This window comes from Garra rufa, chromosome 16, assembly GCF_049309525.1.
Source record: "Garra rufa chromosome 16, GarRuf1.0, whole genome shotgun sequence".
NCBI lineage: Eukaryota > Metazoa > Chordata > Actinopteri > Cypriniformes > Cyprinidae > Garra > Garra rufa.
This window is the reverse complement of record NC_133376.1, coordinates 29348057-29375298: the sequence shown is the minus strand read 5'-3', so window position 1 is coordinate 29375298 and position 27242 is coordinate 29348057. Positions and strand designations below refer to the sequence as shown.

At 37.1% G+C, this 27242-nt stretch overlaps 2 protein-coding genes across 2 annotated transcripts; both read left to right on the top strand.

The window, feature by feature from the left end:
• Nucleotides 1-1242: 1242 nt before the first annotated feature.
• LOC141288116 (proteinase-activated receptor 4) lies at nt 1243-13639 on the top strand. The gene is made up of 2 exons (XM_073820223.1): nt 1243-1309; nt 11669-13639. Exons 1-2 carry the CDS (start codon nt 1243-1245, stop codon nt 12655-12657), a joined length of 1056 nt encoding a protein of 351 aa, XP_073676324.1. The 3' UTR covers nt 12658-13639.
• Nucleotides 13640-15850: 2211 nt separating this feature from the next.
• On the top strand, nt 15851-24721 carry LOC141288620 (leukocyte cell-derived chemotaxin-2-like). Its single transcript, XM_073820786.1, has 5 exons — nt 15851-15975; nt 16324-16356; nt 16434-16524; nt 24071-24222; nt 24439-24721. The coding sequence occupies exons 1-5, from the start codon at nt 15936-15938 to the stop codon at nt 24603-24605; spliced, it is 483 nt and encodes a 160-aa protein (XP_073676887.1). The 5' UTR covers nt 15851-15935; the 3' UTR covers nt 24606-24721.
• The last annotated feature ends 2521 nt before the right edge of the window (nt 24722-27242 follow it).

Genomic DNA, 27242 nt, shown 5'->3' with positions numbered 1-27242 from the left:
AGCGACATTCTCAATCTTTCATTTTAATTCTCTTTTATCCAAAGACTATCAAAAGTAGCCAATCTTTCCATTGAGAATACATAAAGCCTTAAATTAAACACCAAGGACACTGTGGATGAATTTGCCGAAAGAAGGGCCCAGAGACTTAATTAAATTCAACTGAATTAATTACAACTAAAATAGGAGTAAGTAGTTGTTGTTGTTTTTCAACAAATGTTTCACATTTTCTCTGTGTTTTTGCATTTTCGGCCACTATGCCAAAAGTGTGTTTGCATTAAGTAATTTAGTAAATAAAGGCCCAGTTTCACAGACAGGGCTTAGACTAAGCCAGGATTAGGTCATGGTTCAATTAGGCCATAATATTTTTAGAATAACGTTAAAATTATGAGATTAAAGTTGTGTTTGTTATTGTTTGAATAAAGTTAAGAAAATTCCACCTTCAAAAACAAAAAGGTCTGTGGCAGTTGAAAATAATAACACAATGCTGGCAAACAATGTTGGCAAAGTTATATTGTTGCTGTGTCTGAGGTATAGACTGTTATGACTATTTACAAGCTGTTTTACTGACGATTTTCGACACACTAATTAATGGCTTACATGAGACATTTGTTTTATTAAATTAGTCAGATTTTTTTCAACATGTCTGATATTTATTATTGTTTATTTCATCCAATAATTAGTAGAAAAGAGGAAAAGATGACCGTTTCACATGCTGCTTAAACTGAGGCAAATGCTGTATAGTGATCTCACGCCCCATTATAGGGTGGAAAAACAAATGTATTGTTTGTATTTTGTGATCAAAATGACAGAATTTAAAGGATATGATTTGTGTTTATTAAAAGAAACACAATTCTTATTGTGATTATTGGGTGGCAGACGCTTATATACCATATAACGTTATCTATATATAATTGAACATAGGCCTATCACTAAGCCTACAGTCTATAATAATCTAGTCCATGGAAGATTTATTTGTTTTTGTATTGTGTCTACTATATTTCCAAGGTATTAAACATGCACTAAATTCTTTAGATTCAGCATTTCATCTTGTTGAATTTGAAACATGACTTTAAAGTGAATAAATCAAGACAACACAAGACCCATTCAGTTTCAGAGTTTCACAGAGAAGCTAGTAACACCGGTCAGCAGGTAAAATGTCAGTGTCAGTAATCCCGCGAGGAGAACAGGTACGTAGGCTACATTATCCGTTGAAATGGCCAAGAGTCTTTAGGTGCGATCGAGATGCACTACACTATAGCCTGCCAGCAGCCGCTTGCAGTCGGGGGAGGAGTAAAGAAGCGGCCTTCAGGTAGGACACTTACAGAGGATGAAACTGTATTCCAAACATACAAAAAAAAAAAGGAATAAAGAAAAAGAATAAATGAAACTACATTAGATAAAAAAAGAAAAGAAAAAAGTTTCCCTATCGTTTATTTTATACAATCGTTTTGCTTTTTTATTGATCATATCAATGTGAGTGTCACGTTTCACACAGGAGGTCTGGGTCCAAATGCAGGTGAAGATGAATTTTAATATTTAATAAACACAAATCAACAAACAAAAGGCCAACACGGCACAAACTGATAACTCGAACTAGGGCTGTAGTCAAGACCACCTTTGTCGAGTCCAAGACAAGTCCAAGACCAGGACTAGTCGAGTCCAAGTCAAGACCGAGTCCAAAGAGGTTCGAGTCCAAGACAAGACCGAGTCCAAAAAAGTTCGAGTCCGAGTCAAGACCGAGTCCAGGACAGGAAAAAAAGCCGTATGCATGACATCATCAAGACAATCATTTTGGGTTATTATTTGTTGATCTAAAAGCAAAAACAGTGTCACAACTAGACTTGTAGTCAAGACCGCCTAAACCGAGACCAAGACACTACCAAGACCAGAAGGGATCGAGACCAAGACAAGACCAAGACCAAGACCAAGACAGACCATGTCAAGACCAAGACCAAGTCGAGACCAAGACCGATACCAAGTCGAGACCGGAGAAAAAAAAAAAAAGACTAGTGTTGAAGCCGAAGTTAATTTAGTTTAGCTTTTTAAAATTTGTTTTATTTTGGTATAGTTTTCAAATTTTCAGTAAAATTTAGTTTAGTTTTTATTAGTTTCATTAACATTTTTTTTAGTTTTAGTTTAGTTTCTATTTTGTGAACACATTTCTATTTAGTTTTTATATAGTTTAGTTTCAGTTTTAGTTTTTTTTTTAAGATTAAATAGAGATCACAATTTCCTCGCAATTCTAAACTAAGCAAAATAATGTGAGACAAAATATTAATTGCTTCAGTCTATTTAAAAGTGTTTAATTCATTTTAATGAATTCTTAATAATTTAATACATAATATTTATATTTAAAATAGAATATGTTTAACACACCGATTTTTTATATTACATTTATGAAAAAGTGGTTTGAATGAATAAATGACATGCTCACAAAAACATCACTGGATGAATCTGCATTTTTGAATCAATCTCTATTCGTTGACAAATACATTTTTTAACAGTTGTTTCCATCTAGTGGCGAAACAATGCAATCGACACAAACATTATTTGAAGCGCCAATTGCTTTCAAAAGATGACGTGCTCTGTTTTAATTTCTACCATAGACATCACATCAGTGTTTATATCCAAACTATTACCTTTAATCATAATATTGCTGTGATAATATGAATGACTGGGTAACAACACCCATGATTTTTAAGTATAGACATTCCACTTGATATCATATAATCTATTAATCTAAAGAAAACAGAATGATGACATATGGTGATACCTCATAATAGCAGTGTTAGAACTGATATACAAACACCAACCCACTACTATTACCAATGCTCGGTACTAGTACTGAGCATTTAAGCAACTAAATTACAATATAGCTTCACTGCAGATGTACAGTAGTGTAGAAAAGAAGTGACCAGTAGGGGAGAGCGGGGCACAACCTAACACTTTTTGAATTTCGCGGTTTATGTAAATCCACTTGGGGTTCAGAGTACAATTTTTATCCACATTATTTTCACATTTGTCTAGTACAAATATATCGCTTTGTTTCATATTTACAGTGTATACGTTTTTCGTTATTTACCTCAAAAGAAAGGAAGTGAAACGTGACAACATGCCCCATAGATGGGGTACATTGTAACATCTGAGGGGCACGTTGTAACACGACCATATGACAGCTTAAAATGTTATCTGATCAAATGAAAAAAAATATTCACAACAAACTAAAATACATGTGTTAACTTTTTCAAATGAAGTAATGACGTTTTTAAAAAAAATAAAAATGGTCTAATTTTGGAGTTTGACAATGAACATATCGCGACGATGCTTTGAACGGTCCTGATCGCAACACACAGCGGTACAGTAGTTCAAAACAACGTGGACAAATAAATGAAACACATATAGACATTCAGAAAAACATTCCCGTCCCTCCACACACAGCTCTCATAGAACACGACACACATAAACCAGCTAAAATGCTTTACATGTCTTGAAATAATAACATCTGAACATTAAACATTGATTGTCAGCCTTTATTCACCTGTTTCTTGTGGTTTCTTATCAAAATCCTTAGAAGTCAATAGTGTAAATTGCACCGCTTATGTCATGTTAGAGTGTGTGTGTGAATCAATGAAAATTAACGTTAGCAGGGCACGCAGATGCAGAGCGTGCCGTGCAAATATAATCTAGTGTGTGATTGGTTATTACTTTTTTGTTTTGTTTTTTTGTTTTTGTGATTGGTTATTGGTAGTGATGGGTCGTTCGGGCAGATGACGTGACGAAAAATAATATTTTAATTAAATTCGGGCGGGTGAAATGAAAAAATGTAAATTATAAACAGTTTAAAATGTGTGCTTACTGGGAACATAATAAAGACACCTGGACTCGGTCGAGACCAAAAGCCATATTTGGCAAGACCAGTGGCCGAGACCGAGACAAGTCCGAGTCTGAATACCAGCGAGTCCGAGACAAGTCCGAGACCATAAAAAAACGGTCTCGAGACCGGACTCGAGTCCAAGACCGGACTCGAGTACTACAGCCCTGACTCGAACACAAAATAACAAAACCAAGAACAAGATTCAAAAGCCAGGGAAAATCACGGAACACATAACAAACTAACACGAGACAATGCAGACATGAAGCAGGAGTGAGAAATGAGAGTTCTTATACAAAAGTCCAAATGGTGAACAGCTGTGAGTGAATCAGTGTTAACGACAAGGACAGGTGAATGCTATTAGAAGTGCAGTGTGAATAGCGACCTCAGGAGGCTGAGGGAAACCCCACAGCCCCGATCATGACAGTGAGTTACTTTTATGTAATGCAATATGACATTTATTATTTGTATCTTGGTTTTGTAGTTAGCTATAGGACATTTTTCAAATATAAGCAGTTTATTCAGTGTAGTGAAGCCTCTCACAACATCCATTAAAATAACGGCCTCTGGTTGACCAGTTTTTTTCCAAACTTTAACTCTTATACAATAAGAATATATATTTACCAAATCTTCATTTTCATCATTATTGTTTTGTTTGAATATCAGATATTCGATATAAAGATTGATTACATACAGGAAGTTTTTTTAAAGAAAAAACACGCAGCACACGTCGTGCTTGTCGTCACATAATCTGACCAATGAGAATAAAGTGTGTCGTCATCTCATCAAGGCTTTCGCAGCCGAATTTGAGCAACTGCAGCGCCTGACCTCTGCGGCTGGTCTCATTTTGCTCTCACGGTACTTTGATGGCACACGTGATCGAAAGGCGGCTGCAGCGCCGATCAAAGTCGGACAAATGATCTTACCAGAATGCATTGTTAAGGCGGCAGCCGATTTCTGGCGGCTCAGCATGAAGTCGAATGCACCTTTTTAGAACGCTTCTTTTCCGATCGCTCTTTATGACGTCATATTAGGTCGTCTTGGAAGGCCGATTTTTTTTTTTTAAATAATGTTTAATGGACTCACCGTCACTATACAGAAATTTATTTTTATTAAAAATAATAAGTTACCTTTTTTTGTGAACGTCACATTAGTTTTTTTTATGTTTAACGATAAACATTTTTACCACATTTGTTGTTACTTTTCGAACGCCATTTATGCATACTGTAGATTTTATTATCTTACGCTTTTCACACTTCCAACTAACTATAGAATGTTTAACATTATGATCTAAACAAAAAAAATAAAATAAACTACTTCTGAAAAGACTGTATCACATCTAGCTTCACTTGCACCGCTTTAATTCTCTCTTTTTCATTTTAAATTCTCTTGTATTTGGTTTTATTATGTTAAACTAATTTTTATTAAAATCAAACTTAAAATACATTTACTTTAAACCTTAGTTATTAGCTTTAAACTAATTTATTACGAACCTGGTGGAAACTTTTTGTATATTTTTTTTTCATCTTAAGAGGATACAGCAATTACAATTATTAGCCCACTTAAAGAGAAAGTTTCAATCAGGGTTGGTGGAATGTAAAACCGTGACAGAGACCACAGCTGAATGATGCATGCACTGACATGAAACAGCAGATGGCATGCACAGACATGATACAATGGAAAACTGAGTTGACTACCTTTCTGACTAACCTTTTTCTACTCACATGAAAATGATGGTTTGTATATTGTGGACAAAAAGAGTCCACATTCAGAATTCACAGCACTACTGGTTCCATCCCCTTCCACTCTAAGATAGACTTTGACTTATATATGCTTTACCCGATTAATTTGTCTCTCAGTACATTCAACAGTCAGTTAGATTTATCATGTTAAAGTATCTAAGGATTTCTGAGTTGAGCCCTCTGTACAACAAAACACAGCTCTCACACTCCAAGTGTGTAAAAAGTAGTCTCTGTCAGTACTTTAACATTTAGATGCTTTGCAACGTATTGTCCATTATTGAAATTGACCAAGAACCGAGCAATTGTGCTGTGCATTTCTTTCTTTCTTTTTCTTTTTTTAAATAATGTATAAGCAATAATGACGCAAATATTGCAAGTAAGGAGTGCAGCAATCTAGCGCCATCTAGTGCTCAATGTCTGATTCTATATTTCAACAAAATTACATCACTCAAATCTGTCATTGAGTTAATTGAGATAAAAACCAAGGTCCAGCAAAAAAAAAAAGTTATTTACAAAAAAATAAAAAAATATAAAAATAAAATATCGTTGAATCGTTTGAGCATAATGTAATAATCTTTGGTACTGTTATTAATTTATCATTAGGTAAAAAAAGGTATGTTTTTATGGAGCAAACTGTTACTATTATTTGCCTTCTCTTTTTTTAAAAAAAAAAGGAACTATAAAAAGAACAATGCAAGTTGTCTGATAATACAGGTTTTGTCCAGAAACTGACATTTTCCCAAACTCTTTCATTTCCTCGTTAAAAACCTCTCTTCCTGTTTAGTACTGAAGTTGACATTCCAGAATGTTATTACTGTGTTACAGTAGCATTGGCTACTAAATGCCTTAAATGTAAATGCAGGCATAATTCATATAAGCTATATATATAGGTATATACGTATATACGTCTCACACCGTAAATAATTTAGCTTTAAAATACTGACCATATACAATATTCAACTAGCGTTGTTCAAAAAGGTGTCATTAAAGTCGCAGTTGTTTCAACATTATTTTTTCCAATGATTATTATAATTTCAAACGACCTGAACTAAGTAGGTCAGGAGAGAAAATATGTAAACAGTGAGGTAGACACTCGAATCTGTTTAACATCTTCACAGACACTGAGAGAGGGGGGAACAGTCAAGAGAGACTCATTGATTGGTCTAAAGTAACTCAGGAAGGGCGGGATGAAAACCCACACAAGATAGCTAACAAAACTATTAAAACAACTTTTTGTGTTTTATGTAGCCTACCTAGACACAAACGTTAAGCGGAGTAACAGATGATAAACAGGACGAGTACTTTCACATCCTGAAAAAACTTTTGAGTAGCACACCGCTAGAAATCTACAGAGATAGATTTCATCTATGAACCTTTTAAAAATACTTTAAAGTTTTATTTAAAGAAACTGAGGTTTCATCGCCATGACATCTTTTAATCGAGTGCCTTTTCTCTGTCTCCTAATTTTTCTGCACGTCTCATCAACTTCAGAGATGAATGGCTCAAACAGCAGCAAGTCAATATTTCCAAACAGTAAGTTCTCATTTTTTTTTTAATATAATTTTAAGATTAAGATCCTGTTTTAGGTGTTTGTTACTTAGTTTTCACGTATGAAAAGTTCGTCCTTTTTTCAAAAACATAGGCTAACAGAAAAACTAGCGTACAGTCATCTAAATACTACGCATAGCCTACTATTACAGCATTGATGCTTAAATTATCAATCTCCTTTGATTTTCATATAACGTAGTTCGAATGTAGCCTAATTTAAGTCTACACAGCTTATAGGCTATTGGAAATATGTGGGCGGCAGTGAGCTGTAACATGCACAGACATGAGATTTAATCTAACACATCTACATTTTATTGTTATTGCGGTACTGCTGTAGGCTACAAGTGAGTAAGCACGTCTTCTTAGAATTAAGCTGATCTTTTTAAAACGATAAATAATAAAAGTCTTTAAAGAATGGGTCATAACTTCCTATTTCATAATCATAATATTTTGTTTTAAATGCATGCTATGTGTATGTATAGAACATAAATATTTTTACATGTTCAGATGAAAATCTGTATTTGATTAACATACTAATGTGACCATGCACAAACCAGTCTTAAGTAGCATGAGTATATTTGTAGCAATAGCCAAAAAAACATTGTATGGGTCAAAATGATCAATTTTACTTTTATGCCCAAAATCATGAGGATATTAAGTAAAGATCATGTTCCATGAAGATATTTTTGAATTTCCTTCAGTAAATATATCAAAACTTAATTTTTGATTAGTAATATGCATTGCTGTGAATTTCATTTGGACAACTTTAAAGGCATTTTTTGCAATATTTAGGTTTTTTTGCACCCTCAGATAGTTGTATCAGTTGTATCGATTATCCTAACAAATCATACATCAGTGAAAAGCTTATTTATTCAAAAAAATTGACCCTTGTGACTGGTTTTGTGGTTCTGGGTAACAAATAGTGCAGAATCTTAAAGGGGTATAAAACCCTAGACTACTTTTTCTGAGATTTTAGCATAAATGTTTGTGTTGCACATCATAGACAGCAACGTTGCCATCTGTTAATATTAATTGTTATTAGAGAGAACTGGTTAATTTTGAGCTCTTTTGCGGTATTTTCAGATTCCGGGTTTAAAATCGACATTGTGCTGACGTAAAGCATCGGTGTCTCATAAATATTTATGAGGCTGTGTGTTCTCATCCTATGAGAAGACGCTTCGCTTAATTATTTACGACAGCGTGTGCTGATTTGCTGTGACAGGCGCTTCAGACTATGAGATTCATGCGATTCATTCATATAGTAAGTGTAAGTGTTTTTTTCTTGACACAACCCATCAAAAGGCTTAATAAATTGGTGAAACTATGACTTCACTTTGTAGGTCGATCGCCGCTAGCATCACACTGGTTCCCTCGACAAAAAGGCAAGAGGAATTTTCCATAGGCTTTTGGATTATCGCAAAAAATAAGCTCTGTGTTCAACCATAGTTCATGAAATGTACACGTTTTGTCCATCAAGGTAATCCTCACAAAATAACTTGTATGAATTTGAAGCCTAAATACAAACGGCAGAACTAAAAAAGCTATTTCAAAGTCACCACCACCATGCTTCCGACAACCTTTTTCAAACTTCTTTTTAGAAACATGTTCAGTATAAAGGATTTACTCTGTGATTGCATTTTATTCCATGTTACGTTAATCTTTTCATATAAAACTGGAATAAATTCAAAACTAGAATTAATTAAATAATCTTCACTAAAACACACATGAAAGCACCCATTTCGAAGTAAGGTCCATTAAAAGTCAATAAATCCTTGATTAATATGGATATTTTAATTAAAAACGAGTCTCCACGTAGTATTCAATAAAAATGTAGTGCATGAAATTATTAAATAGCAGCAGAGTGAGTAAGTTTTTGATTACGGTAAGATTACATTTATTTTAGTGAATAAAGTACCACGTTTCAGCTATCATTTTGTTAGAGGTTACACAAAATGTTATTTTATCCTTGCTTCTAGAAAATCCTCAATCTTTTTGCTTTCTAACACCATGTGGCTGTAAACATTTCATTTTAACGTGGCTTTAAGCACTGTGCATCAGTAAAGTTTCACTGCAACCACGTAAAGCCGGTAAATGTGGTGTTTACATGGAATAATGATAATATGAATTTACCTCATGGTATGAACAAAGAGTCTCCGCTGGTTATATCAGTAATAAAACGATAATCTTCCATACAAAACCAAAAAAAAAAAAAAAAAACACTGTGGAACGACAATATAAAATACGTGGAACTAACTTAGTTTGGTTATTCTACAATTAATTGTACTACAAATTATACTACAGTCATGGCCAAAAGTTTTGAGAATTACATAAATATTGGAAATTGGAAAAGTGGCTGCTTAAGTTTTTATAATAGCAATTTGCATGGTAACACTTTACAATAAGGTTCATTAGTTAACATTAATTAACCACATTAGTTAACATGAACTAATAATGAACTGCACTTATACAGCATTTATTAATCTTTGTTAATGTTAACTTTATCATTTACTAATACATTATTAAAATTTTGTTAACATTAGTTAATGCAGTGTGAACTAACATGAACAAACAATGAACAACTGTATTTCCGTTAACTAATGCTAATAAAGATTAGTAAATACAGTAACTAATGTATTGCTCATGGTTAGTTCATGTTAGTTAATACATTAACTAATGTTTAACTAATGAACCTTATTGTAAAGTGTTACCATTTGCATATACTCCAGAATGTTATGAAGAGTGATCAGATGAATTGCATAGTCCTTCTTTGCCATGAAAATTAACTTAATCCCGAAAAAATCTTTCCACTGACTGCATTTCATTGCTGTCATTAAAGGACCTGCTGAGATCATTTCAGTAATCATCTTGTTAACTCAGGTGAGAATGTTGACGAGCACAAGGCTGGAGATCATTATGTCAGGCTGATTGGATTAGAATGGCAGACTTGACATGTTAAAAGGAGGATGATGCTTGAAATCATTGTTCTTCCATTGTTAACCATGGTGACCTGCAAAGAAACGCGTGCAGCCATCATTGCGTTGCATAAAAATGGCTTCACAGGCAAGGATATTGTGGTTACTAAGATTGCACCTAAATCAACAATTTATAGGATTATCAAGAACTTCAAGGAAAGAGGTTCAATTCTTGTTAAGAAGGCTTCAGGGCGTCCAAGAAAGTCCAGTAAGCGCCAGGATCGTCTCCTAAAGAGGATTCAGCTGCGGGATCGGAGTGCCACCAGTGCAGAGCTTGCTCAGGAATGGAAGCAGGCAGGTGTGAGCGCATCTGCACGCACAGTGAGGCCAAGACTTTTGGAAGAAGGCCTGGTGTCAAGAAGGGCAGCAAAGAAGCCACTTCTCTCCAAAACAAACATCAGGGACAGATTGATCTTCTGCAAAAAGTATGGCGAATGGACTGCTGAGGAATGGGGCAAAGTCATATTCTCCGATTAAGCCTCTTTCCGATTGTTTGGGGCATCTGGAAAAAGGCTTGTCCGGAGAAGAAAAGGTGAGCGCTACCATCAGTCCTGTGTCATGCCAACAGTAAAGCATCCTGAGACCATTCATGTGTGGGGTTGCTTCTCAAAAGCCTTTGAAACGTATGAAGTGCTTGTAATTATATTTCAGTACATCACAGAAACGACTGAAACAAAGATCTAAAAGCAGTTTAGCAGCAAACTTTGTGAAAATTAATATTTGTGTCATTCTCAAAAACTTTGGCCACGACTGTACATTTAGAAAATACTATAAGTTGATAAACAGTTCTGCGTGATGATGGTTAATGTCTCCGACAGCACCTATAGTCTCATTTAGCAACGTGTTAGCAACCGTCTTTTTCAAGAAACGTAATAGTTTAATAAAATCACGAGTGGGGTGTAACTGGTGTGTTTTATGTCATACAATAAAGCATGAAAGTATCTTGAGCTTGTGTTAACCACGGACCTTACTTAAGGGATTTAACCAAAATCTCATTAAAAACCCATTGACTTTGGGATTATGGAACCGAAAGTGCTAAAATGCTAACTCTCTTCCGGGTTTTTGCCTACAAAGTGACGTCATAGTTCCCAGACACTTTAAACGCCACAAAATAATTTATTAGATGATGTGCAACAGCGCATTCATATATATGTTTCCGATGCATAGTGCAAATGGCTGTGCATTTATTTGTGAAACTGTCTGAACCCATAGTTGTCTGAAACCGGGGGTTTCATAACCCTATAAATATCTCTGAAGCATTGTTTCATAAGTAGTTTTATAAACCTCAAAGGCACAACAGGTTGCCTACCGCTGCGGTAAATGATTAGTCATGATGAATAAATGACGAGAGACTTAATTTTAAGCAATGTCTATATGACTGAAGCTGTTTTTCAAGCACAAAGAAAAACACATTGAGTATCTAATAGTTTCTGGGTGGTCCTACATTGTGATTGAATGAATAAGTCTATTCTGTCATTCTTAGGAAAAGTAACAAGATAAAAATAAAACTGACTATCAGTTTTTCCTCCTCTTAGGGAGTCGGGCCTTGCCTCTGTTTAATGGCTCAATTCCAGATGAGCTTAAGGAGCAGATCCAGAGCTACAGCTTTACACTAGTGGTTCCTCTTCTCTGCCTCTTCGCCTTTTTGATCGGGCTCCCATCGAACTTGTTGGCCCTCTGGGTGCTGCTCTTGCGAACCAAGAAGCTCCCATCCACCATTTTGCTGATCAACCTCACCATCTGCGATCTTCTGCTACTGATGGTGCTCCCTTTCCGTATCGTCTACCACTTCCTGGGCAACAACTGGACATTTGGAGAAGCATTCTGCCGTGTTGTAATTGGGGTCCTCTATGGAAACATGTACGGCTCAGTGGTTTGTCTGGCACTGATCGCTGTGGATCGCTACGTAGCTCTTGTTCACCCTTTTGGTGCCAAGACCCTTCGAAGTAATAAAAATTCTGTCTGTATGAGTGTTGTGGTTTGGATAGTGGTTTTAGCTGCTGTTGTGCCCTTGTTAGCCTCACAACAGTCCTATAAGATAAACAACTTTCCTATAACAACCTGCCATGATGCACTACCCATAGAACAGCAGAAAAACTACTTCCTGCCATACTTTGCTACTCTCTTCTTACTCTGCTTCCTGCTTCCACTGCTGGTTGTGCTGTTTTGCTATTCTGCGGTCTTGCGTACCCTTATGGCTGAAGGGCAGCGTTTTGTTCGTGCGATTGTAGTGACTGTGCTAATGTTAATGGTTTTTGTGGTTTTCTTATTGCCTAGTAACATTCTCTTGTTTTTGCATTACTCCACATCAGATTTTAACCTTTATGTTCCGTACCAGATCGCTTTGTCTTTCAGCACCTTCAACAGCTGTATCGATCCTTTCATCTTTTATTATGTGTCTAAGGATTTCAGAAAGAAGTTATGGGAGGCTCTCAGATGTTCTGGGTCTGATTCAGAGTCCTCAGAATCTAGGACAAAGATGACATTATTATCAAAGATGAGCAGGACTGAAGGAGCTGCTTGATCATGAGGTTAGCAAATCAGATGTTACATAGCACAAAAATGTTAGGGAGTATCGAATGACTACTAATATAGATTGTCTGTCTGTATCCACCCATCTGTCAGTCTGCCTATCTGTGTATATAACTTAAAATTAGTTTCATTTGCACAGGAAAAACTGGCATGAGGAGATATTATTTAATTTCCTTTAGTCATATAGTGACACAGGAGACAAATAGATATATTTAAAAGCATTTAAATAGGCAAGGCAACATGCAAACAGTAAAAAAACAGTAGTCATGCCTTCAGGCTTTTTTGCATGATGGCTCATTGCATGTTGGCTTCTAAATTTGAATGCCTTGAAGGCTGTATGTTAAGCCACACAAGATAACTCAGCATGGACTTCATGCAGTGATCCAACAAAACAATTGTTTGTAGAGGCAAACTGTAGCTTTAAAGCTTCTGCTCTAAATGTATTATTATTTAATATTATATTATAGTATAGTACACAATAATGAAGGATGTGTCTATTAATATAAAAATGTGGAATATATAATTAATTTAATTTAACTGTGAACTAAAAACTGAGTTTAAACAATGAAAGGTAAAATGTAACAGCCATGTAACAGTATAATGGACATGTAACAATCCAGTTGTGGTCTACAGTATTAATCATTGATTAGCAAATGCACAACTAAAATGCCTTTTTGAGCCTGTTCTTGCGATAGAACCATGTATAAAACATTTCTTTTGTGTATGTGAATAAGAATTACTGAACCACATCAAATCTGTAATGTCTAACTTTTATGTCGAGAACTGATGATTGCTTTTTAAAATGCTTGTTAAGTCTTGACTATGTACATGACAATCAAAGATGTATTTGAACAGTATATTGTTTTATAATGTAAAACCTGACAAATACATTTTTGTAAGATGATTTGCTTGAAAAGTATTCCTCTCTTCCATTACCTCTACTTATCAAAATTAAAATGAAATATACTGATGAACTAATATTTCATGACTGTGACTGTGTAACTACTGTAGCTGAAAATGCTCAGTCTGAACGTACTTCTTTTAGTGGACAATGCTGACCTCTAGTGGAGACATTTAAACACCTCGATATGACTTGAAGTGCAAAGCTGAATTCTGCTCATCAAGGCTGTTTATTTGATTAGAAATACAGAAAAAACATTAATAATGTGAAATATTATTGCAATTTAAAATATTGGTTTTCTATTTTAATATACTTTAAAATATAATTTATTCCTGTGATGCAAAGCGGAATTTTTAGCATCAATATTCAAGTCTTCAGTGTCACATGATCTTTCAGAAATGATTCTAAGTTGCTGATTTATTATCAATGTCAGTAATAAGTTGTATTTACTGCTTATTTATTGGAACCTGTGATACTTTTATTTATGATTCTTTGAATACAAAGGTAAAAAAAACAGCATTTATTTAAAATAGAAATCTTTTGTAACAATATACACTACCGCTCAAAGCTTGGGGTCAGTAATTTTTTTTTTTTTTTCTTAAAAAAAAAAAAAAAAAATGATTCAGCAAGGATGTGTTAATTTAATAAAAAGTGATAATAATGACTTGTATTGTAAGATAATATTTCTATTTTGAATAAATGCTGTTCTTTTGAACATTTTATTAATCAAAGAATCCTGAAAAAAGTATCACAGGTTCCAAACTGTTTCCAACAATGATAATAAAACTGAAGGATCATGTGACTCTGAAGACTGGAGTAATGGCTTTGCATCACGGAAATAAATTGTATTTTAAAGTATATTAAAATAGAAAAAAGTTCTTTTTAATTTGCAATAATATTTCATAATATTTTTTTTCTGTATTTTTGATCAAATAAATTGATGAGGATAAAAGTCTTCTTTAAAAAACATTAATAATCTTACTGATTCTAAACTTTTAAACTGCAGTGTATATATTTCTAGCTATTTCTTAATCTTTGTTAAACATAAAGGCACCTAATTTTAGGAGTAAAACCCTGTCAGGGAGCGCTATATATATATAGAGAGAGAGAGAGAGAGAGATAGATAGATATTGTAATGGGTCCATCAAAGACACAATAAAATGATAAAAAATGAAGCTGTGGGTGTGAGTAAGGAATGTTTCTTAAACAGCCTACCTCTCTGAAAGTATATGTACAGTAAACCTATACTTAAAGTGTAGAAATAAATGTAGACTGACAAACACGCCAATACACAAGTGTACATAAATACATTCATAAACACACAGAAGAATATATATGTCTGATTTGTAAGAACACAGTTAACATGCCCTAGATTGACTCATAACAACAAACGGTTCTTTGATTTCATTCTTCCTCCTGCTTTGTGTTTGAACCGTCTTTCTACATGTTCGCTTTGTCCTGTCACTGTTCAAAGCAGCAGAAACAGAAAAGGAGAAACATGAAATAGATGGCAATAACAACCGACAGTTGAACTGATTCTGTTCAGTGGTTTTTTTTTGCAATCAGACTGCAATAATTCAACGGCTTATTGTTATTTTTTTCTACATTAGGTTCTTTAATGATACATTACAGCCTTTAGACATGCTTCACAAACTCTTACTTGTCATTGCAAACATTTAATGACATTTTTAATAACAGTGTATTTTGTTCACTGGTTTCCCACATTCAGTGGTTCAGAAGTGTTGCGATTTATTGAATTTATTGATTTAAGCACTTGAAGAACACAAGGGCAGACTTTATTTGCTTTTGGCAAACATTCATTGGTAAACTGGAATTTTCCCACTAGCACACACACTTTCAAATGGTTTAGATTTACTAAACATTGATAAAGTGGCAATACTGTATGTACTACATATGTAGGTTATGCCTAGTGTCCATCCTAATGTATAAGCATTTACTGACACCAAATTATCTCTTAAAACTCTCTTTGCAGCACATTTAAGCTTGTATCATTATTTTTTCACCACCATCTGTAGTTGCACAATGTAAAATAACTGACTAAACCAAACAAAACAATATCCAATGAGACAAAAACTAAAATGGTCATTGTGGAGTAATGTAAGACTTGCATTGTATGTTTAGCTCTTATTTTATTCCAATAAAAATAATTTAGAAATTATTTTTTTGTTCCCCTTTTTGGCTATTATGCAATGCTATTGTGTTTGGACTGTGTATGAGTGTTGAAAGCAGAATTTCCACAGACTTTCCACATGACCCCAGCTAAAATATAAAAACTCACAGTTAAATGTTCCTACCAGACTGAAGACGACAGCAGAGAAGACAGCATCTGAAAACAAACAAACAGAACCATGAGACTTTACATCCTTTTCAGTTTTCTGCTTTTGGCTGGTAAGAAACTTAATCACGTTCACATTATTTAAACTTGTAAATGCTTTATATGAGTGAAAAAAAGTCTACAGAGTCTACAGCAGAAATGAAGCATAATTAATTTATGTTCTAAATTTACATTTAATCTGTTTAAAGTTAAATTAAATGCAGGTAACATATTCTTGCAAACAAGAACATTAAGATGAGTTTTATTGTTACCATTTTAAGATTTGCTCAGATTTACTGATGTTTTGTGGTATGTCATTAAAAAAACATTGCGAAAAGAGTAAACATGCAAAGTAAACATTGCAAAAACAGTTAAACAAAAAACTATGCTAATTAAAATCTCAATGTGTGTCTCTTTTTTAGTGATTTGCAGCTGTCGTGTTGATGCTACTCAAGGTATGAAATGTAAATAAAGAAAGACAAATATAAAGACAGACAGAGCATTAAGTAAGAAAATTATTTTCATTTCACAGTAAAATTTGGCTCCCTCTGCAGTGGTAACCCAAGTAACCGCAAAAGAGGATGCGATCCAAAGTATGGCTGTGGAAACTATGGAGCCAGTCGGTAAATTGCGTTTTTGTTTGTGTTTCTTCTGACTCCCTTTATATAGAGCTCTATTTCTGAAACAAATTTAGTGACCGCTCCTCGTAGCTCTTCCCAGAAGTCAGTGATGACACATTTAGTGGAGGCTGTGCTGTGATATATTGATATCATTCTTTTGATTTGAGCGGTTACTTGACACTACCCAACATATCCGCCATAGACAACATACTAATAAAATCCATCATTATTTACACAGCCTCATTTAGGTTTAAATGTATCATTTTTGAAACTTAATACATTTTGCAGACAAACCAAGCACCAATGTAAATTGGTGTGTACTAGCATTATTATTTAATGAACTACAAGACACGCAAGAACAATGTTTGATGACACCACATGATGGGAATAACGGCGTTATGAACAAACTGCATTACTTTTTTTAGTAACGAGTAATCAAACGAATTACTGCTTCCCCCGTTACAACGCCGTTACCGTTAGTGACAATAAAATGCGGCGTTACTATAATCGGTTTTCATCCGAGTAGGCTCTCTCTCAGCCATAGGACCTATGGCAAGCTGTTTTAGCCTAAAATATACTAAGCATTACTCTTTGTAATTGCATTTTTACGAGTAAGAATTTAATTACAGAGCTCTCTAATTCAATTCCTACTAGTAGCAATTCCAATTAGAGAGCTCTCTAAATCAATTTTTACTAGTTACAATTCCAATTAGAGAGCTCTACAAATTTAATTTTTACTAGTCATATGTCTCCATTGACTTCCATTCATTTTTAATTACAGAACTCTCTAAATCAATTTTTTCTAGTAATAATTACTATTAATAATAATTACAATTACAGAGCTCTCTAACTCAAGTTTTTACTTGTAACAATTCTGATTAGTGAGCTCTCTAATTTAATTATTACTAGTAAAAATGCAACTACAGAGGTCTACAATTAAATTTTTACTAGTAAAAAAATAACACTAAAGATATGTTTAATTGCAGAGCTCTGTAATTAAATTAAAGAGATCTCTAATTCAGTTCTTACTAGTAAAAACTGAATTAGAGAGCTCTCTAATTGAAATTCTTACTAGTAAAAATGTTGTAATTAAATGAGCTCTGTAATTAAAAAGTAATGGAAGTCAATGAAGACATAGGGGTGGGCGATACGACCTAAAATTAATATCACGGTATTTTTCATCTTTTGAACGGTGACGGTATAATATCACGGTATTACTTTTTTTTTGGTACATTTTGGGAGGAGTAGCCTGTCCTGTCCCTTTAGTATGTGAATAAAGTTAATATTTTTATAATACAATAAGTAAATGGTAGGTATCCTTATCAAAAAGAGACATGGGAGAGTATTATGCATTCTCAACATATTTATTTAGCAAAAAACCTAAAGATCTTACTTAACAGTGTACAACAAAACAAAAATTATTATTATTATTTTTTTTTATTTAATTTCTGCAATATTTAAAACCTTTAAATAACTGGGGGAAATCAACCCATGGCAACGGTTTAAAAGTAGACCAATTCTGTGGGGAAAAACGCGGACTTGGCAACACTGCATCCAACACGAGGTGCTGGAGTTAATGTCATTGCACACATGAGTACGAAATTTTCTAGATTTTTGCACGTTAAAAAAAAATACAGGTTATGTTAATCGAGTTTACACACTGCCCCTGAAACTTTCGTCCGTCATAAAAAAACTCGTGTTTGATTTTCTGCATTTTCGCATTCATAATAAGCATTTTGATAAGGATGGCGAATATCACGGGTCGAAAGTAAAGAGAGATGACAAAAATAGACTGGAGAATTTGCTGCAATCTTGTACTCACTGACAAATATCTATTATAAGATGTGCTGCTCTCTTTACCTAGAGTGTGCATTATCGCAAAATCAAAAGTAAAAGTAAACAGCGCGAGCACTCATTTAAAAGCGATTTCTATACCCTGCATATTGAAAGTGCGAAAATTATATACAATATTAGAATATTTGCGGGTACGGCGATAAGAAAAAAAATATGAAGCTCAACTAAATAATCACAAAATTGGCACGATATTCTAATAAGCTCAGGCTGGCTGCGTTCGCCTCGCGCACACTCAATTTGTGATCCACTGTGTAAATCCTTCGGCCGGCCAACCGGGAAAAGTCCCGATTGCCACTCCGCCCCTGGTATAGGCTACATGTAACGATTGAAATAAACAAAGGGAAGCAAGTGCAGGTTATGGTAGTTTATTGAGAAAATAGCAATGGTGGGTTGAACAGATAATCCTGACGTGGTGAACCGGTGATTCTGTGGTGGTGAGATCTCTCGGCTGATGACACAAGGACTGGATGGCAGAGTGCAAACGTGTCGTGTAGCTCCTGTGAAGTGCGAAGTGCGGTGAAGATCCAACGATGAAATACACATCCAACGAGACAACAAGACACGAACCAAGACAAAGAGAACATCCAACATCCAGACAGACTATTGGACAAAGGAGAAGAGAATGGGGTGAGTTTATGTAGCAGACGGTAATGATTGACACCTGGTGCCGGACTGATTAGCAGCTGCGCTGAATGAGCATGACAAACCACATAACGAGCACACAGATCACGAGACATGAGAACACGGCAGATGTATGAACCGTGACAGTACCCCCTCCCCTAGGAACGTCCCCTGACGTTCCCAGACTCCTTTACCTGCTGATTAAAGTCATCAATAAGGGAGTGATCCAGGATGTCTCTGGCAGGGACCCAACTTCTCTCCTCCGGACCGTAACCTTCCCAGTCCACCAAGTACTGAAATCCGCGTCCCCTCAGCCTTGAGTCCAGAATGCGATTAACCGAATAGGTTGGTTCCCCATCTACGAGTTGCGGCGGTGGGGGAACAAGGACTGGCGGATTAATGCGTGCAAAGAAAACGGGTTTAATTTTGGAAACATGGAACATGGGATGAATCCTCCTGTACACTGGAGGGAGGTTAAGGCGGACTGCCACCGGACTAATGATCTTGGTGACAGAAGTTTATTCGATACGGATCGGAGAGGAATGTCCTTAGTAGAAAGCCACACTTTGGAACCGACGACGTATACGAGAGGCCTAGACCGGTGGCGATCGGCTTTGGCCTTGGTGCGCGCTCCCACCCGGACTAGAGTCTCACGGGCTCTAGTCCAGGTGCGATGGCACCTCTGGACGAAGGCGTGAGCGGAGGGGACCGCGACTTCGGATTCCAGACTGGGAAAGATTGGTGGCTGGTACCCTATACTACATTCAAATGGGGATAGGCCCGTGGATGATACTGGTAACGAATTGTGGGCGTACTCCACCATCGACAGCTGTTGGCTCCAGGAGGAAGGATTTCTAGCGACCATACATCATAACGCTCTTTCCAAGTCTTGGTTGGCTCTCTCAGTTTGCCCATTGCTTTGAGGATGGAACCCCGAAGAGAGACTAACAGTGGCCCTCAGAAGTTTACAAAACTCTCGCCAAAATTTGGACACAAACTGGGGTCCTCTGTCGGAGACCACGTCTGTCGGGAGGCCATGTAACCGAAAGACGTGGTCCACGACTGCCAATGCTGTCTCCTTGGCTGAAGGTAATTTGGGCAAGGGAATGAAATGAACCGCCTTCGAGAATCGGTCCACCACGGTCAAAACTACCGTGTTACCCTGGGAGGGTGGGAGGGCGGTAACAAAATCTAGTGCGATGTGGGACCAGGGTCTCGAAGGGATTGGCAGCGGTTGTAGGAGCCCATCTGGGGTTCTGTTAGAAGTCTTACCAGTGGCACAAACTGAGCAAGCCAAAACAAAACTGCGAACATCACGAGCCATAAGTGGCCACCAAAATCTTTGCTTTACCAAACGTAAGGTGCGACTTACCCCTGGATGACACGCCACATTGGAACAATGTCCCCACTGGATAACTTCGGACCGTAGACCTTCTGGCACAAACAAACGGTTAGGTGGGCAACCGGCCGGAGGCGTTACCCCATGTAAGGCTGTCTTAACCTTCGATTCGACCTCCCAATTGAGGGCAGAGACAATTAGTGTCACGGGAAAAATACCCTCGGGAGTGGACGGGCGATCGGAGCGGTCAAAAATACGTGATAAAGAATCAGGTTTAACATTTTTGGAACCCGGGCGGTACGAAAGAGTGAAGTCAAAACGTCCGAAAAAAAGTGCCCACCGAGCCTGCCTAGAGTTCAGTCTTTTAGCCGTTCTAATGTATTCTAGGTTCTTATGATCGGTCCAAACGATGAAAGGTACCCCTGACCCTTCCAACCAGTGGCGCCATTCTTCCAATGCCAGTTTGACTGCCAACAGCTCTCTGTTACCAATATCATAATTTGACTCGGCTTGCGACATGCGATGAGAATAAAACGCGCAGGGATGCATCTTGTCGTCCGTGGATGAGCGCTGGGAAAGCACCGCACCTACCCCCACCTCTGATGCGTCGACCTCCACCACGAACTGACGTGAGGGTTCAGGGGTGATCAGAATGGGGGCCGAAACAAAGCGGCTCTTGAGTTTGGCAAACGCCGCTTCCTCGGTTCTGGGGGAGGTCAAGGCAGTCAGAGGCGCGGCTAGTTGGCTGTAATTACGAATAAAACGCCGGTAAAAATTGGCGAAGCCCAGAAACCTCTGTAGGGCCTTACGGGAATCTGGACTTGGCCAATCTACCACAGCCCTCACCTTCTCGGGATCCATGCGCATACCCTCGGCCGACACGATGTACCCTAGGAAAGGAACAGACTGTGCATGAAAATCGCATTTCTCCGCCTTGACAAAAAGCCCATTCTCTAGCAGCCGCTGGAGCACTCGTCGGACATGCTGAACATGTTCCTGGGGAGACGAAGAAAAAATCAATATGTCGTCCAGGTAGACATATAGAAATTGATCGACCATGTCTCTCAGCATGTTGTTGACGAGTGCCTGGAAGACCCCTGGGGAGTTGGACAAACCGAAGGGCATGACCAAGTATTCAAAGTGCCCCCTGGGGGTATTAAAGGCAGTCTTCCATTCATCTCCCCCCCTGATGCGGACCAAATGATAAGAGTTTCTTAAATCCAATTTCGTGAAGATGGACGCTCCCTGCAACCTCTCGAAGGCTGAAGATATTAGCGGCAAAGGATAAGTATTCTTTACCGTAATATTATTCAGCCCCCAGTAATCAATGCACTCGGAGGCTCGGGAGAGTCGAGCATCTACCCGCAGTGCCAGTTCGATGATGCCGTTGAGATCTGCGGGTATTTCCAGGGCGTAGATCTCTTGTTGAACGCGGTCAGCCAGCCCATGCAGGAACATATCCGCCTGCGCCGCCTCGTTCCACTGACACTCAGCCGCCAGGGTGCGGAAGGCAATAGAGTAATCGGAGATCCGTCGGAGATCCGTCAATGCCCGCGCGGCTTCCCTTCCTGTGGCCGCGCGGTCGAACACCCTTCTCATCTCAGCGGCGAGTGTAGCGAACGAGGCACAACACGGATCCTGATTCTCCCACACCGCCGTGCCCCACAGGGCCGCCTTCCCCGTTAACAGGGTGAGCGCGAACGCCACCTTGCTCTCCTCACTAGGGAACGTGCGAGGTTGCAACGTAAAATGCATGGAGCACCTAGTAAGGAAAGCTCGGCAGAAGCTCGGCTCACCGCTGTACAGCTCAGGTGGGGGAAGGCGGGGCTCCGGTTGGTGAGCCGCCCCAGCTGGTTCGAAATGGGCGGCTGGAGCGATTGGAGCGGGCGGCGTGGGTGGCGCAGGGGACAGTAGCACCTGATGTAACCGCTGGGTCAGGTCAGACACTTGCGTCACCAAAGCACCCACGCTCTTCTCCTGAGCGTTCAGCCGAGAGATACAACTCACCAGTGCTTCCTCTGCCGTGTTTGGGGTGCCTCCTGCTGCTTCCATGATTTGGTCCGATAGTTCTGTAACGATTGAAATAAACAAAGGGAAGCAAGTGCAGGTTATGGTAGTTTATTGAGAAAATAGCAATGGTGGGTTGAACAGATAATCCTGACGTGGTGAACCGGTGATTCTGTGGTGGTGAGATCTCTCGGCTGATGACACAAGGACTGGATGGCAGAGTGCAAACGTGTCGTGTAGCTCCTGTGAAGTGCGAAGTGCGGTGAAGATCCAATGATGAAATACACATCCAACGAGACAACAAGACACGAACCAAGACAAAGAGAACATCCAACATCCAGACAGACTATCGGACAAAGGAGAAGAGAATGGGGTGAGTTTATGTAGCAGACGGTAATGATTGACACCTGGTGCCGGACTGATTAGCAGCTGCGCTGAATGAGCATGACAAACCACATAACGAGCACAGATCACGAGACATGAGAACACGGCAGATGTATGAACCGTGACACTACAGACCCGATCTTTCTTCACGATGTTTCACCAGTCGTTTAATGGCCACTCCCCTTTTACCTACCACCTGCAAAGCTGATACGAATATGTTTTACTTTTTTATTTACAACAACATATATATTATAAGGACAGGTATTCAGACCACAACTGAACGTTTGAAGAAAATTTAATGCCTTATTATTTAGAATTAGATATTATTGATGTAAATGCAGCCGTTCAAGGCACATAATTGATTTATTACAGTATTGACGGTATTTGAAAATCCATGTCGTGGCGCAATGTCACACGTTGATGACTATGACACAGGTGTACCGCCCACCCCTATGAAGACATATTACTAGTAAAAATTAATTTGTAGAGCTCTGTAATTGGAATTGTTACTAGTAAGAATTGAATTAGAGAGCTCTCTAATTGTAACTAGTAAAAATTGATTTAAAGAGCTCTCTAATTGGCATTGTTACGAGTAGGAATTGGATTATAGAGCTCTCTAATTGAATTGTAACTTGTAAAAATGCGTTTATGACGAGTAACACTTAGTATATCTTAGGCTAAAATGGCTTGCCATAAGGACCTGCATCGCGTTGCGTTCTTCTACTGAGGTCAATTCTGTCTTCCTCTAAGTGCGTCTTTTTCCAGAAATGAAAGTAGCCCAGATGAGCTTAATAAATGTTAACGTTTGTTTACGGAAATGATGTAGGTGTTTAGTGTTTACCTACATGTCCGCACGTCTTACGTAGATGTTTAAACTTTGTGGGTGTCACAATTCGCTGTAGGAAGGACGTTGGAGACACGGAGAAACGTTTAAAAGTCTTTAATAATCAAAACACACAGGGAAAATCCACAAAAGGATTAAGGAACATACGTAATCCAACAAGTAGACCCGACCGAGACGGAATGCAAGGACTAGAACCTAAGGGATAATTTTACATATTTGAACCTTTAACACACAATAGTTACTTTCCCCGGTAATTAGTTGCTGTTATGATGATGTAATTCAGTTACTATTTGTGAGAAGTAACTTATTATATGGTTACTTTTTTAAAGTAACATGCCCAACACTGGATGACACTGAACTTCATGCATCATGTTTGATTGTACATTAAGATTTAAGAGCTATATCAGTGGGAAACAAGTTTTTCCAAATCATGTCGAGTTAATGATGACAGAATGTTTATTTTGGTGTGAACTATTCTTTTATTTGTGTTTGTGCTGCAGTGACGGTGGAAAACGGAAACATGAGGGTCTTGACATTTTGTGTGCTGATGGAGCCACGGTTCTCGCTCCATTTGATGTAAAGCTGAAAGGCAAAGCTGCACCATACAAAAAGAACAATGCTATCAACGATGGCATTAACTTGAGTGGAGGAGGTTTGTATTTACAAATTTATCTTCACATCTGTTAAATGTTCTAAAAGCATTAATAGCAATGTAGCATAACATAGTTTTATAGACTTTCATGTTTAAAGAAAATAACAAAAAAAGTGCTTGCTTGATAAAATACTAGGACATGTGGAAAAAGATTTCATACATCAAAGTCATAATCTCACAGTAATCTTCTATCTCCCCACATGATTTGTTTGGCAGGTCTCTGCTTCAAGCTGTTCTATGTTAAGCCGGTCAGTTACTCTGGGACCCTGAAGAAAGGGCAAAAGATCGGAACTCTACTCCCAATGCAGAAGGTTTATCCTGGCATCGATTCGCATGTTCATGTGCAAATGTGTGACAAATCAGATCCCACCAAGTACTTCTAATGCTGATGGAGCTGATGGCCACCTGCAAACCACTTCAAAATTCTGTGCCATGCAGCTTTCTTTCTTTATGCTGGTGCCCTGCACTTTGCAATCTAATAATAAAGTTTTGAAGACTATTATGTTGTCAATGTTACATGTGGTAAATTGTATCATCTTAGCATACAAATCATACTGTCTTTGGACTTAAAAAAGAAATACAAAACTGTATCTGCTATTTTTTATTATCAAAATTATACACACTGATAATTAGTAAGCAAAGTTAAAAATGACGACAGATTTGAATCTGTAGAGTGGCTGTGTGCTCTAATGAATGTTCATGTCTAGTTTAAGCCAACCTGCTTTTATTTTTCATGATTTTTGTGTGCTGCTCCGACCTTTATTCATTGCTTTTTGTAGCAACCATTGATTCCACATTTAGCTGAAGTCCATTTGTGTGTGTCAGTGCGGAAAACCAGACAGAGAGATATTTTATTAGTCTCCGAGAACATGGTGAATCAGTGCTGATACAATGGAGCAGAACACTGACCTTAAACTATGAGCAGCATTTGCTATTTGAATGCATAGACACAGATGGCTCACATGAACATGAGGGCAAAATATGGTTATTTAGAGGGTGACAAATAATGTTGTACATCTAGTCATCAAATCTGGCAAATATGTTAAAATATAAATTATGATTCCATTAGCAACATAATCAATATTTCTTTCTTTTTACACTGAATCTCAGGTAAGAGAGAAGTGAAATTGGCCTGCTTTCTTTTAACTTCCCATTTTTCCCTGCATGTATCCTGATATGCTGCTGAATCATCTTTACACAGTGAACTGTAAAAACCTTCCCAATGTTCCTCATATTTCAAATAACTGTCATTATGGCTTTCCATTAGTCAGGGATGGGTAAATGGGTTTCTAATCATAAGCAATATCATGTTCCCACTTTCAGTACAAATTAAATTGTGGGTTTGGTGGTATCAGGATTCGTATCGGTGCATCCCTAGTTTTAATCATGTGATCTAACATGGTTGGCAAATTGCGGATTGCAAACACAGGTGGATTGACAGCTATTTCAATACCGTTGATGCCGGGTGCGCTAGTCGGGTTGTCACTTTGCTGAGGAGGCATAGCTAACTTTGCCTAACAATATTACTTTACCGGAGCCAGCTAACTTTTGAAGGAGTAACCACTGTCACTACAATTTGATCAGCTGCTTGAAACGTAGAGAGATGTCCAAATCAATAAACATTAACAAGATTATAAATCGGATTATCATTACGTTGTCAAAGTGGATAATTGCCTTCAATGGAGCAGTGCAGTTAGGCTAAAATGCTTGTTTAATTTGCTAGCGGCTGGCTAGTTCATGTAAAATGATTCTAAAGCTGTCATTTGCCCTGCTAGGAGTTCATTTTTGCTATCTCAGTTTTATGCATTTGTCTGGTAAGAAATTACAATGTAATTCCTAAATGGAGATTTGCTTAATACCGGATATCGGAATAAATGTTATTTAAACTAAAAACATTTTTTTTATTTAGACCAATTTAGTCTAATTTAATATTTAAATGTTTATCTTCTAATTTAAATTACAGTCAAACCAAGAATTATACACCAGATTTAATAATTAAAAAAAGAGTATGTGCAGGACACTATAGTTCATTTATGTAAGCGTGGATAGCAAAGTAAACTGTGAAATATTACACCCAAAAAGTCTTCATACAGTGGCCTACTAGTAAAATTTATATAAATTTGGGACCAAAAATTTGATGTGACACTTTGACCTGACCATGTGTTGTTACATACCTTTCTATCGAAGTTATCTGACATTATTAAGATGAATTTGTTCTGACACAGTTTAACTATTGAGTGTAATATTTCATTACCATTTTCTAAACTATAGCGAATAAACTGTGATAATGTGAGAAATTATCAAGATGTCTGAATACACTTTGGTTTGACTGTAAGTCGGGTTAAGGTCAGTTAATTTACTTACAGGAAACCAAATAATCTTCATATTCACACAAACAATTTTTAGACGTCATTTTTGTGAGTTCACAGAAGCTTTTTGTTATTGTAAAACACTGCAAAAACAGTAAAGATTCTAATTAAACGCTAATAGCGCAAATAAACGTCTCTTTTTTCAGTGCTTTGCCGACCTTATGTTGATGCCAATGCAAGTATTGACAGGAAAGACAAACAAAACAAACAAATAAAAATGTCTGAAAGCATATTGTAAGCAACAGGAATGAGTTTAATTTCTATATATATATATATTTTTTATTATTTCACAGTGAAATTTGGCCCCCACTGCAGTGAGAACTCAAGTAACTGCAAAAGAGAATGTGATACAAACTATGGCTGTGGATACTATGGAACCAGCTGGTACAGTACATTGCGTGTTTGTGTGCTTCTAACCAGCCTTTTTTTTTTTTTTTAATTATAACTAGAGCTGTCGATCGATTAAATTTTTTTTTAATTGCGATTAATCACATGGTTGTCATGAGTTAATTTGTGATTAATCACACATTTTTATCTGTTCTAAATGTACCTTAAATTAATACTTTTTAAAGTTTTTAATACTCTAATTAACATAGGCATGGGCAAATATGGATGCTTTAAGCAAATGTATGTCTATTATTAGTGAAACCA

Coding starts and splice junctions, on each gene's coding strand:
- LOC141288116 (XM_073820223.1), top strand. CDS start 1,243: ATGCACTACACTATAGCCTGCCAGCAGCCGCTTGCAGTCGGGGGAGGA. Junction 1,310..11,668: donor AGTAAAGAAGCGGCCTTCAG/GTAGGACACTTA, acceptor TCCTCCTCTTAG/GGAGTCGGGCCTTGCCTCTG.
- LOC141288620 (XM_073820786.1), top strand. CDS start 15,936: ATGAGACTTTACATCCTTTTCAGTTTTCTGCTTTTGGCTG. Junction 16,357..16,433: donor TCGTGTTGATGCTACTCAAG/GTATGAAATGTA, acceptor TTCATTTCACAG/TAAAATTTGGCTCCCTCTGC. Junction 24,223..24,438: donor CATTAACTTGAGTGGAGGAG/GTTTGTATTTAC, acceptor TTTGTTTGGCAG/GTCTCTGCTTCAAGCTGTTC.